Consider the following 18,675-nt stretch of genomic DNA (forward strand, 5'->3'; position numbering starts at 1 on the left):
AAGGAAGATATAGAGAGACGAGAAACTGAGCAATGAAAAAAGACAAAAAGGGAAAAAGAGGGAAAAGAAAACAAAACCAATTTAAAAAAAAGAAAAAGAACAAGAAAAGGCCCCAAAACAACAGAAAAAAAAAAAAAACCAACGAGAAAAGAAATGTCCTCAGGGATCCCTCTGCATGTCTGTGCAAGCCAGGGGGTAGGTTCCAGGCCACGCAGCACCGCCTAGCCAGAACGGGCTCCCAACTCAAGAAAAGGAAAAGAAAACAAACAAACAATTCAAAACAAACAAACGAACAAAAGCCCCGGGATCCCACCAGCGTGGCTGCCCAGACCGGGAAGCAGCTCCACAGTCGAATGGAGCTCTGCAGCCCCTCAGGAAGAAGCCAAGATGGCGCATGGAGTCTGGTATTTGAGCGAAAGCAGGGATGGTGGTGAGAGGTAAGATATAAATCAAAAGAATCAGAAAAAAGCAACACCAGCAGCCAACAAATGGCACTCAGAGAGCCTGCCCATTCGGGTGGGTGGAATCCAAGCAGCCGGTGCTTCCTGGACAAGAGATTGTGGCCACGGGAAGCATAGGAGGCCGAGTGGGGGTGAAGAAGGTTGGGGGGTTGGAAAGCGTATATCACAAATTACCGGTTGTTTTGCCTCCCGCTGGAAGCTCTGTGAAGCTGCTTTCTCGTACCCCCTGTTTGCTGGTCTCCGATAGGAGTCGAAGATGGCGGATCCGTGCTGCGTTAGCTGATAGGGGACCTCTGCATGAATCTCTCCTCGCTCTCTGTTCTCTGTCAGTTTTCTCACTCCATTTGGTGCTTGGCTGAGTTATCTCTTCATTTGATGTTTTAGGGTTTCAGGATTGTTGTATTCTCTGTTCGGCTTAGTTTTTCGGATGTTTGCTGTGAAGGGACAGCGTGGTGCTGCTGCCTAGAGTGCCATTTTGCCGGAAGTCTCATTTTATTTTTTAATATACCTTTTTAGCAAAATAATTTATTTAACTTTACATCTTCAAAAAATCAAATAGTGCTATAAGGCAACGATAAAAGAGCAATCTCCTGCCCTACTCTTTTCCACCCCTGAGTCCCATTCCCCAGAGAAAACTACTTTTAATTCCTTTAGCCATTTCTGAGTAACCTGCAAAGTTACTTTCAATGTTAGATATTATGTGTTAGATATTATGTGTTGACTTTCCCCTATAGTAGATGACCTTCTAAATCTAGCTGTGGCTGCTAACCAAAAGGTCAGCCGTTCAAATCCACCAGGCACTCCTTGGAAACTCTGTGGGGCAGTTCTACTCTGTCCTATAGGATTGCTATGAGTCGGAATCAACTCAACAGGAATGGGTTTACTCTACATAAACAGTTTTTTCTCCCCTGACCCTCCCAATATAATTACTTCATAATTTTGGTTTAAATTCATATTAAGTGTTTACATTATTATGAGTATATAAATATTTTTCAGAGTTGCATACGTGGTTTATTGTGGTTACATTTGATTTATTGTACAATTTTTTGTTTTATGTGGAATTAAAAATTATTACCATAAAAAAATCACTAGGTTTTCCATGTTCTGATCTATCACTAATTAATTTCCAAAATTTTCCTCTCAGGGCTATACGTACCCTTTCATTATGGTCTGACACATCAGGAAACATGTGAGCTCCATTTTTACTCCCAGAGGCAATGTTCCTGGAGACCTCCCATTTCCTTTTTAAGCCTGGACTGATTGCTCTCTAGGTCTGCTAGATAACCGTGTTCTTGGCACTTCTTTCTACCATCCCATCTGATAGTTTTTTTTTCTCCCTTCTGGGTTTGAATTTCTGTTTTCTCTTTTTTGTTTTAGGACTTTAAAGATGTTGTTTCATTGTTTTTTGTTTGTTTTGGTCTCTGTTGTTTTTGATGAGAAGTAACTGTTAAATGTATTGCTGTTCCCCTGTATGTAATGTGTCCTTTTCTCTGGCTGCTTTTAAGATTTTCTCTTTATTTTTTGTTTTTCAGCAGTTCAACTATAAAGAGCCTGCTGTTTTTGTTGTTGGGTGCTGTCAAGTCAGTTTTGAATTCATAGTGACCTCATGTGACAGAGTAGAACTTCCTCACAGGGTTTTCTAGGCTGTAATCTTTATGGAAGCAGATTAGCTGGTCTTTCTCCCATGAAGCCACTGGGTGGGTTCAAACTGCCAACTTTTTGGTTAGCAGCCAAGCACTTTAAGTATTGCACCACCAGGGCTCCTCATAAAGAACCTAGACCTGGCTTTATTTATATGTATCCTGCTTGGAGTCTTTCATCAAATTTGGGAAAATTTTGGCCATTTCTTTAAATATTTTTTTATCTGCCACATGATCTCTCTTCTTTCCTTCATACACATAGGTTGGACTTTTGGTCTTACTGGCCCCTAAGGCTTTGTTCATGTTTTTCAGTTTTTTTTCTTTCTGTTCTTCAGGTTGGGTTTCTATGGGTCTGTCTTCAGGTTCACTGACTTTTTACTTTATTATCTCCATTCAGCTGTTAAGCATATCTGGTGAATTTTAGATTTCTGCTCTTATGTTTTTTCTGTTCTAGAAACTTTGTTCTATTTTATAGTTCCTTTTTTTCTTAGATTTCTTATCCTTTATTACAAAATATTTTTCTTTACATCATTGAGCATAATTATAAAAACTTCTCTAAAATTCTTGTCTGTTAACTCTAATATGTAGGTCATCTCAAGGTCAGTCTCGTTGATTATGTTTTCTCTTGATACTAGCTCACATTTTTCTTGTTTCTTCATATGTTGAGTAATTTTGGATTGTATCCTGGACACTGTGAATTTTTTGTCCTGGAGATGCTGGATTCTAGTATATTCATCTAGAAAATACTCATATTTTTGTTTTTATTAACAATTAACTTGATTGGCCTCAAACTACAGACTTTGTCTTTTGAAGTAAACATTAATCTTGGTTCAGGTTCCTTACATCTGTTGCTTGGAGTCTACCTTGCATATGCATGAATTAGGGATCAAACAGAGATTTGGGCACAGTTTATACACAGAATTTTGGGGTTTCCCCACCCAGCTCTCTCCTGCATTTCCATGCATTATTCTTTCTTGAAATGGGAATTTCATATGTTTTACTAAATCAGTCAAGAAATTGGGGATAGAGTTAAGTTTAATAGCCAACATAACAGATTGATTCAAAGAAAACTATGACATCAAGTCAAAAGTAAGAGCAGGAAATGGCGACATGTGGAATCTTTTTTTTCTCATATTCTTTGGAACATCTCCTGATTCAATATTGAATCTCCTGGATTGATCTTCTAATTTTATTTTCCTTTTCATCTATTTTCCATCTTTTTGCTCTATCTTCAGAAAGATTACCTCAACTTTACCTTCTAATTCTTAACCTGGATTTTTTATTTGGCAGTCATATTTAAAATTCTTTCTTATGCTCTAGTTGTTCTTTTGGTTCACAGCATTCTTTTTTTGTTTTATGGATGCAATATCTTCTTTTTTCTCTAGGAATATTAGAGAGTGTTTTTCCCCTTCTTCTCTCTGTATTTTTTCCTTTGTTCCTTGAAGGTCTCTCATATGTATATATATAAATATAGCTTTATTTTGATCTTTGCCTTTTATTTAGAGGCTTTCTTGAAATGTCAGGAGATACTTAGTTGTCCATTCACATTTAAGAATCAGTCATTAAAAAGCTGATTAGAGTTTCTGTGTGCATAGATAGGGTTTTGTTGATCAGTGAGCTCCAGTGGGGGTGTTAAGGTTTTTCTTTGGAGAGTCCCCAAACTCAGTATCTGTAAGTATTTCTTTTGACTGTTCAGTTTCGCTCAGAGATAACTCTTTCAGTCTACTTCCCAAGACAGAAGCTTGTCTAGTAGGGTTCTGGATGCTGAAGAAGTAGAGGCTGTCAGTCTCACTGTTTAATATGTAGGATTTCAGGATAGTTCTCTCCCCTTCATTGTTGTAACTACCTCAGATGAGTAATGATAGATATATTGACCAATGGAATTGAATTGAGAGTCCAGAAATAAACCTGCACATACATGGTCACTTGGTTTTTGACGAGGGTGCTAAGTGTTTTCACTGAGGAAAAAAATAGACTCTTTAATAAATAGTGCTGGGACAACTGAATTTCCACATGCAAAAGAATAAAGCTAGACCCGTACTTCACACATATGCAAAAATCAACTCAAAATGGATCAAAGACCTAAATGTAAGAACTAAAAGCATAAAACCCTTAGAAGAAAACATGGGGCTAATACTTTGGGATGTAATATTTAACAATAGATTCTTAGATATTACACCAAAAGCATGAGCAACAAGTGACAAGGTAGATAAATGGGACTTCATAAAAATTAAAAACTTTTGTTTGTCAAAGAACTTCACCATCAAAATGACTAGATAGCATATAAATTGGAAAAAATTGGGAGAGGGGACTATATATTTGATAAGGGTTTAATATTCAGAGAATATAAAGAATTTTTACAATGTAAGACCAAAAAGACAACCCAATTAAAAAATGGGCAAAGGACTTGAATAAATATTCACCAAGGAAGAAATACAAATGGCCAATAAGCACATGAAAAAATGCTGAATGTCAAATGCAAGTCAAAACCACCGTGAGATACCACTTCTCTCCTACTAAGATGACTATGATAAAAACAAAAACGGAAAACAAAATGTGTTGGCAAGGATATGGAGAAATTGAAACTCTCATCCATTCCTGGTGGGACTGTAAAATGGTATAGCTTCTGTGGAAAACAGTTTGGAGGTTTCTCAAAAAGTTAAACATAGAATTACCATGTGATCCAGCAATTCCACTTCTAGGTATTTACCCCAAAGAATTGAAAGGAGGAACACAGATACATGTACACCAATGTTCATTGCATCATTATTCACAATAGTCAAAAGATGAAAACAACCTAAATATCCATCAACAGATGAATTGATAAGCAAAATATGATACATACATACAATGGAATATTACTCTGCCGCAAAGAGAAATGAAGTCTTGATACATGCTCCAACATGGATGAACCTTGAAAACATTATGCTGAGTGACATAAATCTCTCATAAAAGGACAAATGTTACATGATTCCACTTATATTAAATTTCTAGAATAGACAAATACCCCTGTTTCCAACTCAAACCCTCAACTGTATCTTCCATATCTGGTAGGTAGTGCCAAACCTTTGAGGGTTTTCTGGTGAAAACTGGCTTGCTTCATCTTGGCTCAGTATCACATCTCCCAACTTCCTGCTTTCCCACTCTAATCTACTAAGGTCCTGCTCATCCAACTAAGGAAAGCAATTCCAGTCTCTCTTTCTTCCAGGATCCCCTAATCTTTCCAAGTAATTCTTTTAGAGAATCCTTCTTCCTAGTCACTTGTCTTTGTTGTTGTTGTTAGGTGCTCTCGAGTAGTTTCCAAGTCTTAGCGACCCTATGTACAACAGAACGAAACATTGCCTGGTCTGGCACCATCCTTACAATAGTTACTATCTTTGAGCCAATTGTTGCAGCCACTGTGTCAGTCTGTCTCACTGAGGGTCTTTCTCTTTTTTGCTGACCCTCTACTTTACCACGCACGATGTCCTTCTCCAGGGACTGGTCCCTCCTGATAACATGTCCAAAGTAAGTGAGACGAGGTCTCGCCATCCTTGCTTCTAATGAGCTGTACTTCGTCCAAGACAGATTTGTTTGTTTTTCTGGCAGTCCATGGTTTATTCAATATTCTTTGCCAGCACCATAATTCAAATGCATCAGTTCTTCTTCAGTCTTCCTTATTCATTGTCCAGGTTTCACATGTGTATGAGGTGATTGAAAATACCATGGTTTGGGTCAGGCGTACCTTAGTCCTCAAAGTGACATCTTTGCTTGTTAACATTTTAAACAAGTCTTTAACATTTTAACAACAGATTTGCCCAAAGCAAAAGGTTGTTTGATTTCCTGACTGCTGCTTCCATGGGCGTTGATTGTGGATCCAAGTAACGTGACACCCTTGACCACTTCAGTATTTTCTCCACTTATCGTGATGTTGCTTATTGGTCCAGTCATGAGGATTTTTGTTTTCTTCATGTTGAGGTGTAATCCACACTGAAGGCTGTAGTCTTTGATCTTCATCAGTAAGTGCTTCAAGTCCTCGTCTTTCACCAAGTAAGGTTGTGTCACCTGCATATTGCAGGTTGTTAATGAGTCTTCTTCCAATCCTGATGCTGTATTCTTCTTCGTATAGTCCAGCTTCTGGAATTATTTGCTCAGCATACAGATTGAACAAGTATGGTGAAAGGGTACAACCCTGATGCACACCTTTCCTGATTTTAAATCAAGCAGTATCCCCTTGTTCTGTTTGAACGACTGCCTCTTGGTCTATGTACAGGTTCCTCATGAGCACCACCAAGTATTCTGGAATTCCCATTCTTCTCAGTGTTATCCATAATTTGTTATGATCTACACAGTCAAATGCCTTTGCATAGTCAATAAAACACAGGTAAACATCTTTCTAAATTATCTCCAGCAAAGTTTTACTTGCCACTTGTCTTTAAGAAGGGTAAATCATCCTCTTCTTTCCGAGGGGGAAGAGAGGGAAAAGACTCTTGCAACAAATACTGGACTTAAAGTACAATGACTCCTATTCCTCTTTCCTCTCATCAGTGCCCTCCTTATAAAGATACTGTGGGTTGGGGGGGAAGAGTAGGGAATGTTGGAGGAGGGGTGGTGATTAAATTAGGGCTGGTTCTCCTGCTTATTTAACTATGGGAACAAGAGTCTGGATCCAGTTATTGGTGGCTTATTGGGGGTTCTCTTTAGAAAGCTGGAAGTACTTAGCACATCTAGCCATCAACTTTGGGTCTTACCTGCAATTCCAGGACAAGAGGGAAAAGTTACACTAAAAAACTGCATAATGTTCCATTGTATGGATGTATCCAAGTATACTTAACCAATTTCTCCATCATTGGACATTTAGATTCTTTTTCAATTTTTTTTATGTTAAAAGTAGAGTCACAATGAACATCTCTGTAGTAGTTAACCATTATTATTTTCATATGCAAAATTCCAATGAGTGGAATAGCTGGATGATATGATGTGCATGTTTTCAAGGCTTTTATCTATGTTATCTGATTGCCCTGAAGTCTTATGCCAGTTTATACTCCTCCCAACAGTACATGAAGGAGTGTCCTTGTTCTCTGTACTTGGGCATGATTGGGATATTTTATTTTTTTCCTTATCTCTGCTGGTTTGGATAGAAGAATGGCATATCCTGATTTTACTTTGCATTTGTTATTACTAGTGAGAATGAATGATTTTACATATGCTTCTTGTCCACTGAGCTCTTTTTATGCAATTTCCCTGTTCAGATATTTTGCTGTTTTTGTTTTTTTTTTTAAATTGGAGTGTTCAGCTTTTTTATTTGTAGGTATTTACGGTATTATACATTGAGGATCTTAATCATAGCCATAAATAGTGCCACTATGTTTCTCAGTTTGATGTGGCCTATTTACGATACTTTCTATTATATAGAAAATTTTAATTTTTATGTATTCAGCTTTTAGATAAGTGACTTAACTCTCTGAGTCTCTGTTTTCTCTTTGTAAAAATGGGATAATAACACATACAACATAGTCAGGTGGGTGTGATGTACGTAAATTACATGCTACATCATAGTTGTTCAACAAATGATTGTTTTTGCTATTCCCAGTGTGACACATTGAAATAGTTTAGAATCATCTAAACTTTTCACTAGAATTAAAAGACATACTCAAAGATGTTTAAACTGGATATGAATCTGGCTAAGAAACAAAACTCTGAATCTTTTAGGCCAGTATAGACAGACAAGTTTTAATTTCTCATCTTACTTTTCTAATTCTCATCCTTAAAAAGAAATTAATGAATTCTAATTGATGCATCCTCTTAAGTAGGGAAATATGAAATCTGAATGGAGTGTAAGAATACTAATTTTTAAAAAATATTTTATTGTATTTTAGGTGAGTTTACATAGCAAATTAGGTTCCCATTTAACGATTTTTATACAACTTGTTTCATGACATTGGTTACATTTTTCAGAATGTGTCAACATTCTCATTTCCATTCTTTTTGTTCTGTCTCCATTAATCTAGCTTCCCTGCCACTCCTTAGCTTCTCATCTGTGTTTTAAGGTAAATGTTGACCGTTTGGCCTCATATAATCGATTATTTAAGGGAGCACTATATTCACGGGTGATATTGTTTAATTTATAATCCAATCTATTATTTGGATGAAAGGTAACCATCGGGAGTGACTTCAGTTCCAAGTTCAAAGGATAGCTTATGGTGACAGTGTCGGGTGTTCCTCCAGTCTCTATCAGTTCAGTAAGGCTAATGTTTTCTTACAAGTTATTTGTTAAAGTCTTATGAATATATTCATTTCTGGTAAGGATTTCTTTCTTGGCATCCTGATTTATTTTATATCAATATAGATACACCTAAAAAAAAACCCAAAAAAGCAAAGCATACAATACCCTGTCATGCTTTTAAGATAGAATATGAAGATGAGGTTCCTGTCCCCTAGGAGATCAGTAGAACTTACTTCCTGAGGTCAGTTGCAAGTTGGTTTAAAGATGGGTAGAGTCTGTTCACTTGTAAGTTACATAAAACTGCTTTTATGAGTATTTATTATTAGGTCACTTAACACCAATAAAATTTTTATTTTGCATTTTGTCTTCCAAGTGAACTTTTATGGTCATATAATAGAATTCTTATAAGATACTATTATAATAAAAATAATTTTGTAATTTTGCATATGATTTCACTACATGTGAAATCACATATAATAATTTCACAGGAAGATGTGGCCTGACTAAGCTTTAGTCAGACCACATTTTTCTAATATAGTATACCAGAGTATACCGTATAAAAGAAATCACCATTGACTATTTATAATAGCCCCTAAAAAAATAAAATACTTACGAATAAATCTAACTAGGGATGTAAAAGACCTGTACAAAGATAACTCCAAAACACTACTTCAAGAAACCAAAAGAGATCTACATAAATGGAAAAACATACCATGCTCATGGATAGGTAGACTCAACATTTTGAAAATGACAATTCTACCCAAAGCAATCTACAAATACAATGCAATACCGATCCAAATACCAACAACATTCTTTAAAGAGATGAAAAAACTAATCATTAACTTCATATGGAAAGGGAAGAGGCCCCATATAAGTAAAGCACTACTAAAGAAGAAAAATAAAGTAGGAGGACTCGCACTACCTGACCTCAGAACCTACTATGCAGCTACGGTAGTCAAAACAGCCTGGTAGATACAATGACAGATACATTGACCAATGGAACAGAATTGAAAACCCAGATGTAAATCCATCCATCTACAGTCACCTGATCTTCAACAAGGGCCCAAAGTCCATCAAATGGGGAAAAGACAGTCTTTTTAACAAATGGTGCTGGCAAAATTGGATATCCATCTGCAGAAAAATGTAACAGGACCCATACTTCACACTATACACAAAAAGAATTCAAAATGAATCAAAGACCTAAATATAAAACCAAAAACTGTAAAGATCATAGAAGAAAAAATAGGATCAACACTAGAGGCCCTAATACATGGCATTAACAGGATACAAACCATAACTAGTAAGACACAAACTCCTGAAGATAAACTAAATAACTGGGATCTTCTAAAAATTGAACACTTACACTCATCAAAAGACTTCACCAAAAGAGTAAAAAGAGAATCTACAGACTGGGAAAAAAATTTTGGCTATGACAAATCCAACAAAGATCTAATCTCTAAAATCTACAGGAAAATCCAACACCTCTACAACAAAAGGAGAAATAATCCAATTAAAAAATGAGCAAAAGAAATGAACAGATACTTCACCAAAGAAGACATTCAAGTGGCTAACAGACATATGCGGAAATGCTCGGGATCACTAGCAATTAGAGAAACGCAAATCAAAACCACAGTGAGATACCATCTTACCCTGACATTACTGGCACAAATCAAAAAAAAAAAAAACAGAGAATAACAAGTGTTGGAGAGGCTATGGGGAGATTGGAACTCTTATCCACTGCTGGTGGGAATGCAAAATGGTGCACCCATTTTGGAAAATGATATGGCGCTTCCTTAGAAAGCTAGAAATAAAAATACCATATGATCCAGCAATCCCACTCCTAGGAATATATCCTAGAGAAATAAGAGTCATCACATGAATAGACATATGCACACCATGTTCATTGCAGCATTGTTCACAATAGCAAAAAGATGGAAACAACCTAGATGCCTATCAACAGATGAATGGATAAACAAACTATTGTACATACACACAATGGAGTACTAAGCAATGATAAAGAACAACGATGAATCTGTGAAGCATCTTACAACATGGGTGAATCTGGAGGGCATTATGCTGAGTGAAATAAGTCAATCACAAAAGGACAAATATAGCATGAGACCACTACTATAAAAACTCATGAAAAGGTTTACATACAAAAAGAAACAATCTTTGATGGTTACGAGGGAGGAGGGGATGGGGATGGAAAAACACTAAATAGACAATAGACAAGTAGTAATTTTGGTGAAGGGCAAGGCAGTACATAATACTGGGGAAGCCAGCACAACTTGTACAAGACAAGGTCGTGGAAGCTCCATAGACACATCCAAATTCCCCAAGGGACTGAATTACCGGGCTGAGGGCCTTGGGGACCATGGTCTCAGGGAACATCTAGCTCAATTGGCATAACACAGTTTATAAAGAAAATGTTCTACATTCTACTTTGATGAGTAGTGTCTGGGGTCTTAAAAGCCTGTGAGTGGCCATCTAAGATACTCTACTTGTCTCACCTCTGCAGGAATAAGGGAGAATGAAGAAAACAAGATACAAGGATAAGATTAGTCCAAAGGACTAATGGACCACAACTATCACAGCCTCCACCACACTGAGTCCAGTACAACTAGATGGTGCCTGGCTACCACCACTGATTGCTCTGACAGGGATCACAATAGAGGGTCCTGGACAGAGCTGGAGAAGAATGTAGAACAACATTCTAATTCACAAAAAAAGACCAGACTTACTGATCCAACAGAGACTGGAGAAACCCCAAGAGTATGGCCCCTGGACACCCTTTTAGCTCAGTAATGAAGTCACTGTTGAGGTTCATCCTTTAGCCAACGATCAGACAGTTCCATAAAACAAAACAAGACTAAAGGGGCACACCAGCCCAGGGGCAAGGATTAGAAGGCAGAAGGGGACAGGACAGCTGCCAATAGGGAACCTAAGGCCAAGAAGGGAGAGTGTTCACATATTGTGGGGTTATCAACCAATGTCATAAACAATATGTGTACTGTTTAATGAGAAGCAGTTTGTTCTGTAAACCTTCATCAAGGTACAATTAAAAAAAAATGAAATCACCATGGAGGAAGTTTGTAATCAGTTGTGTATTCACCAAATATGCTTCTGGAAATTGTCTTCTGTGTTGATTATGTTTCAGAATTCAGATCTTCCTTGGTATTGGGTAACATGCTGATCCTGAGGAAAGGTCGGCTTTCAAAAGCCAGCGGACATCCTGGTGTCTGGCCTTGCCCTCTCCTTTCTATATCCCTTAAAAAGCAGCTCACTTCTTCTATGGTTTTGCTTGTGTAATTGCCACTGCATGGTGGGGACGTTTCCAAATGAATTCTCAAGAATGATGTTGGTAAAGCCATCTAAACATACATGGGCTTGGCATGGTCATTGATATTTACACTGACTCTGTGACTTCTTTATATTCTTTATACCTTTAAAAAAAATTTTTTTTTTGGTAAGGGGTCTTTTGTTTTAATCACTTATGTCTTAATCATTTTTTCTGTATCATTATTTTGATACTGCTCTTAATTCAAGTATCTTACAAGGTTTTATGTAAGTCAAATAGCATTTCCCGTGTAAAGTTACACTGCAAATGATGTTTTTAAGATCCTTTGAGGTGTAGTGTGGACTTGGAATATAAGAATTCCAATCCCTTCATAATGACTATGGGTTTTGTTGCATTTTAAAGGCATTTGTTCCAGAACATTTGAAGAATTAGGTGCTTGTGTGTTAAATGTCTGCCACCTGATAATTATCTCAAGGGAGAAATTAATTTTGGTTTAGTTTAAGATTGATCTAAAGAAAAAATAATCTGCCATGTTAATTTTCAATAAGGGTTTATTAAGATGGATGTCCAGAATTTAGTTTAATTGCTTCCACACCTAGACAATAATGATTTGCGTGTCAAAATTAAGCATATTGGCAGGTCATCCTGCGTAAGTTTGGATGTAGAGTTAAAGTAAACTTACATTTTCACATGAAATTTCTTATTTAACAGCATTTATTTCTTCTGCCAGTTATTTTACTTTATTGACTGTGTTAATTTATCAACCCCCTCTTTTAAAAAAAAGTGAGGGGAAAAAAGGCCACAGCATCATCACATTTATGTATGTGGGTTCCCTAAACCATATGGTGATTTCTAATTAGAATACAAAGGATTCTGTAATGAGACTAACTTCATAATGGCTATAGAAAAAGAGAGTTTTCTTGAATCTCCAACAAGGACACTTTTGAGAGAAACTGTGTGGTCTATAGTTGTCTTTATACTAGAAGTCTGATAAAGTTATTGATGTGCAGATCAAGTTGGTATTTCGAAGCTTGTAATTTAATTCTGGATGTTTGATCCTCCCAGTCAGTGACTTGACTTGATTTTTTTTTTTAAAGCAGCTTCAGTATTTAATTTCACATGTACCCTCTCAGTAGAGATTTCAAAGGATACTTTGCTGGATGCTTGACTGCCTTGTCTATTTGCTCTTGTTTTGCATGCAAGAGAGAGCCAGAAGCCTTTCTTTTCATTGTGTACACATAGTATTAATGGATTTACTCTGCCCGTATCGTCTCATTACTGGAAACAGCTAGAAGCACAGAAGTCTTTCAGTGTATGCAAATAAGGCAGAATCATCTACCTGAGAGTTAATATTCTCTGCTTTTAAGTGTATTCTAAATCTAATGTTTGTATTTAGAGCATAACATCCTGTTCTCTTTTTTTTTATGGGCAAAAAGCTAAGCAGGCTCAGGCAGCTGTTTGATGTTGGCTTCAAGTGTTATTAATTTCATATTCTATTATTCTTTTCACTGTAGCACAAGTGAAGCTGATGTGGAGGCTGTCATGGATAAGTTGTTTGATGAGCTGGCTCAGAAACAAAATGATTGTACGTAAGTTAATTTCTCTTGAAAGAGAATACATTTAGAACACAATGCCCAATCTCCACTGACCAATTAATAAGTTCCATTGCTGTATATGGGTTGATGCCACACTCAAGTGGCAGTCATTGTATCAGCATTTTGTCTAATTTATGTGTTGAATCATGTGCTATTATTCATCAAGCTATGCATTTCCTATCTGTAAGAGATGAATTTTATAGTAATTATCCAGACAAGATTGAGTCTTTGTTCATGTTCCCATAGTAACTAGACCAAGGATTCTAAAAGTGCAAGGCAGAGAGCTGCGGCTGAATAAAGCCTGTGGAACCGTTGCCGACTGCACATTTGAAGAGCTGTGTGAGAGAGTAAGTATCTAGGCACGTCCAGTCTCGTTGGCCTTTCACATGTTAAAATACTACCTTCTCCTCTCTGCCTGCTTCAGATTTTAAAATACTATCCACAGAGTCAGAACTGATTTAAAAGTCTCATTAAGGGAAATACTCATCTGTTAATGCCTCTTGCTTTTTATAGATATGGGCACAAAATTTGCATGGAGGGGGCCCTAAAGCAAAATTAGAAATAGAGAACTGTGAACTGTTGCTGGAAGCATAAATAAAATCAGTTTTAGGGATATTTTGTGGAAGTCAAATATACAGGATTTTTTAAAAAAGATTTGAGATGAGCTTATTATATGGGAAAAGGAAGATGAAGTAATGCTACCATGATCCAAGGAAGTATAACATAAAGAGTTTCTGGTCCTCACTTTCACTGCCTATTTGTTATTGTCACAATATCTGACCTGTTGGAACCAGGGTCAAAGAAAGTGAATTTCATTTAACTGTGATATCTATATTATATAATAAATAATATATCCAGTAGAGAAAAAAATGTATATGCATCCACATTTATATAAGTGAAAAAGACCTTGATTGCAGATTTTTTGTAGATATGAATTCTGTCTTGTAAAAGACACAACTTTAAGCATAGTTCCTTGATTTACATGTATAAATTATCATTCCAGCTGGTCTCTAATTTATCTTAACTTTTAGGTAACTAAAGAAGAATTGTTTTCAGTAAGGGGGAAGAGAAAGTCTTTATACCTGACAGTTATTTTTAAGTCCTTTTCTTAAAAGCTAGTGATTTCATTACTTCTAGCCAGTGCAAATTTACAAGTTTTAAGCAAGAGTTTTAAGTTTAATCTACATTTGTTATTACAGAAACTAAGCGCTTCATAACCAATAAAGTATCTATCTTTAGGATCCTCTGACAGGATAATAAGGCCATTCTCAGTCAAAGTCATTATGAGTGATGGGCCTGTTATACTTCTACTGCCTCAATTGCATTAACACACTAATAACCTAGTAACTCCAGAGAAGTTTTATTAAGGCTTTCTATTCAGCTGTTTGCAATCACTTTGTCAGAGAAATAAGCTTGAGAAAACTCTCGTGTATCCAAAAGATGATGCCTCTGCCCCTCCACAGAAGGGAACTGGGGTGGGGGTGGGGAGAAAGGATAGGCCTGTTGAATCCGAAGATGGTTAGGAAAAGATTTTCTCTTGGAGCAGATTCTGAGTATTTATCTATATTTTATATATGCTCATTATTTGAGGAAACTTAGTACTGGGAAAAGGCCACTTATTAGCAACCAAAATATTTGTAATATGGGAGTGGTAGGGAAGAAGGTTGAAAATTAAAATAACATTTATAAAAATAAATGATTTTTATCTTGTTTGACAGAAATACAGATTATAGAAACAACTATGAACCGAACTCTTAGAATAAACATTGAACAAATTAACTGTTTTTTGGTATAACTTGCTTGACAAAATTGTAGGATAATAAAATATGGCATCCTTGACTTCATTGTATGGTTGTTCAGTCACACTGAAAATTTTTATAAAGATATTTAAGGAATTCATCAGTTTTTCCAAATTCCTCTCTTGTTTCATTAATATTTAAATTATTTTCTTCTTGAATTCTTGTAGTGTCATTATCCTTGTTTACTTTTTCTTCTTCAAGTTGGCCAGATCTTCATTTGTCAGTGTATGGATTTACCTTTTATCTGTGTTCTAATTGTGGAATGCTTACGACATCAAACAACTGCTAAATGACTGACAAAGGACATTTTTATGACGGGTGGGGTTAGCTGTAAGGGACGTCTGAGGAAAGACTAGATTTTTAAATGGTCAGTTCATCTTATTACGATGATTTTGCTTTTCTTTGCAACGTTATAAAACTGTAGCAACTCGGATCTTGAATACTTACATGAAGAGGACCCTTGAAATCATTCAGCTTCAGATATAGTCTAAAACTCTTAATTAGTTATAATGCTCTTACAAGCAAGGCTAAATAGTTGCCAAAAATTGTTCAGTAAAGAAAAATAAAGGTAAAGGTCCACAGTGTGATTGGGACAGTCCCGGCTGTGGATTGCCTGTCCTGGTATTCTGGGAGGCTCTTGAAGCCTGAAACTCACCCAACCACCGTCCTGGTACCACCAGGGAGCACCTTCGGCAAGGAGTGGATGAGTTGAGAGTCTATGGCTGTTATTTTGGAGCCGTGGTGACTTCTAAGAAAAAAATAAGTTTATAAATACGTCAGACAGAAATCTGTCAGTGTTCTAGTAAGGTAACAGAGGTTTTGCTTGGAAGCCATTGATGTATGCTGAAGGAAAACTAAAAAAATTTTGGGACATTCCCCTCTTTGCAAACATCCTCTCAGTCCCTCCCCACCCCCCACCCCCCCGCTCCCAGCACACTTCCTCAGATCAGGAATCCTGCAGTTTAACATCTAGCCAGGACTGTGTTTATTACAAATCTATAATTTAACACCGTCGTGCTCAGAGAAGCAGCGCAATTAGGAGACCCTATAGCACATATGTAATAATAATAGCTAACATTACCATGTATCTGGCATCATTTAAGCACTTTATATGTATTAACTCATTTAATACTTATAATTGGTAGGCAGTATTATTATCCCTATTTTGTAATTGGGAAAATTGAGGCACAGAGATTTTTGTTACTTTCCCTAAGTCACACAGCTAGTGGCAGAGCCAGGACATGAACTCCTGGGTAGTCTGGGAGTCACATTCTGCACTCTTAACCAGTACACTATGTCTGAAAATGTCCTGAACAACTTCTTTTTCAAATCATTAATAAAACTCTATTGACTATGAAGTACAATCAGATACTTCGTGAGTTCCCACATATGAGTGGCGCCGGTGTGTAACCATTCGGCTGCTAACCAAAAGGTCAGCGGTATAAATCCACCAGCCACTCCTTAGAAACCCTGTGGGGCAGTTCTATGCTGTCCTGTAGGGTCACTATGAGTTGGAATCAGCTTGACAGCAATGGGTTTGGCTTGGTTTTTTTTGAGCTTTTACGGAGCATGAGGCTGGCTGGGGAACAGACACCCTCCAGTCCTGAGAGCCCCACTCTGTGCTGAGAAACTTAGGACAGAACTGCCCAGTTTGTATGCTTTGGCACACACACTGGGAATGGATGCTGATACAGACCCCTCTGTCCTCCTGAAAGTTGTATAGGGCCTGCATTTTCAGGCTGGGGACCTCAAGCCTTAGGCAGTCTCATTCCTTTACCATTTATTAAAAATATTGTCATTATGTCTCCCTGCCATGATGGGAAAAAAGGCTGGGAAGCACTGTCAAAGAGAACTGTGGGGAGGGTAAAGGAGAGCAAGTCTGGGTGGCTGGTGCTCTCTGCCGTTCTCTCCATATCAGAGCTGTGGTAAAGGAAAATGAAGCAGACTCATCTCTGTGGCTTTGACATGAGCTTTCATTTTTCCTTTCTTTACTTTGGCACAGTTACCTGGCTCAGTCGGAGGGTAGTAGAGAAGTAAGAAATATGGTTACGTCAATCAGTGGTTCTCAAAGAATGGTTTGTAGACCTCTAGGGGTCTCTGAGACTCTTTCAGGTGTCCTTAAAGTCAAAACTCTCTATAATACTATTAGAACATTATTTGCCTTCTTCACTGTGGTGAGTTACATATTTTTTTCCCCTTTTAAAAAAATTGTGGTGAAAATATACACAATAAAACATACAACAATTCAACCATTTCTACATGTATAATTCAGTGACATTGATTACATTCTTCAAGTTGTGCAACTGTTCTCACTGTACTTTCCAAATTATTCCACCGTCATTAACTATATTCATTGCACCCTAAGCAAAAACTCCCCCTGTCCCTCTACCTCCCACCCTTGTAACCAATAATTTTAGTGAGTTTTGAAGTAGTGGTACAAAAGCAATGGTGGGTAAAACTGCTGGTGTCTTGGCACGAATCAAGGTAGTGGCACCAAATGTATTTTTTCTTCACTGCCACACACTAACAATAAACATTTAAAAAAAAATCATTTCCACTTAAGAATGTCCTTGATGAAGCAGTAAAAATTGTGAATTCTGTTAACTCTTGACCCTTGAGAACACTTTTATATTCTTTGTGATGAAATGCAAAGTACACATAAATGCTTTACTGTATACAAAATACAGTGGTTGTCTTGAAGAAAAACACTTGTGCAGTTGTTTGAGTTGCAAGCTGAACTAACCGGCTTTTTCTTGGAGCACCATTTTAACTTGAAAGAACAAGTGACCAGATTATGGTTATTCAGACTTGGCAGACATTTTCTCAAAATGTTTAGCAGGCATTTTCTCAAAAAATGAACAAAGTAAGACCAGCATTCAAGGAAAACAGCTGACAGTATTTGTTGCCAGTGATAAAATTTTTTTATCTCCTATACAGTCTTTATTTCTGTACAAATACATTTTTTTCTTTTAGTTTTTTTTTTAACATTTTTATTGTATTTCAGGTGAAGATTTACAGAACAAATAGTTTCTTATTAAACAGTCAGTACACCTATTGTTTTATGACATTGGTTAACAGCCCCACTACATGTCAACCTTCTCCCTTATCGACCTTTTTTTTTGGTGAAAATATACATAGCCAAAGATACACCATTTCAAAAATTTCTACATGCACAATTCAGTGACATCGATTACGTTCTTCCAGTTGTGCTGCTGTTCTCACTTTAGATGAAGGTTTACAGAACAAAGTAGTTTCTCATTAAACAGTACACGTTGCCCTATGACAATGGTTAACAACCCCACTGCATGTCAACACAGTCCTTACTCAACCTTGGGTTCCCTATCACCAGCTTTCCTGTCCCCTTCTGCCTTCTAGTCCTTGTCCCTGGACTGTTGTGCCTCATTTGTCCCATTTTGTTTTATGGGGCTGTCCACTCCCTGGCTGAACGGTGAACCTTGACAGTGACTTCACCACTGAGCTAAAAGGGTGTCCAGGGGACATACTCTCAGGGTTTCTCCAGTCTCTTTCAGGCCAGCAAATCTGGTCTTTTTTTGTGTGTGTGTTAGAATTTTGTTCTACATCCTTCTCCAGCTCTGTCTAGAACCCTCTGTTGTGATCCCGGTCAGAGCAGTCAGTGGTGGTAGCCAGGCACCATCCAGCTGTACTGGACTCAGTCT

General features: G+C 37.2%; 1 protein-coding gene across 1 annotated transcript in view; it reads left to right on the forward strand.

The window, feature by feature from the left end:
- The window catches only part of AFG1L (AFG1 like ATPase), a 237,281-nt gene that overhangs the window by 177,601 nt on the left and 41,005 nt on the right, over positions 1-18,675 (forward strand). The window contains exons 9-10 of the mRNA XM_004372445.2: positions 13,119-13,189; positions 13,446-13,546. Coding sequence (XP_004372502.1) covers positions 13,119-13,189; positions 13,446-13,546 — 172 coding nt within the window. The remainder of the gene's footprint in view (positions 1-13,118; positions 13,190-13,445; positions 13,547-18,675) is intronic.

The sequence above is a fragment of the Trichechus manatus genome, unplaced genomic scaffold, assembly GCF_000243295.1.
Source record: "Trichechus manatus latirostris isolate Lorelei unplaced genomic scaffold, TriManLat1.0 scaffold00017, whole genome shotgun sequence".
NCBI classification, from domain to species: domain Eukaryota; kingdom Metazoa; phylum Chordata; class Mammalia; order Sirenia; family Trichechidae; genus Trichechus; species Trichechus manatus.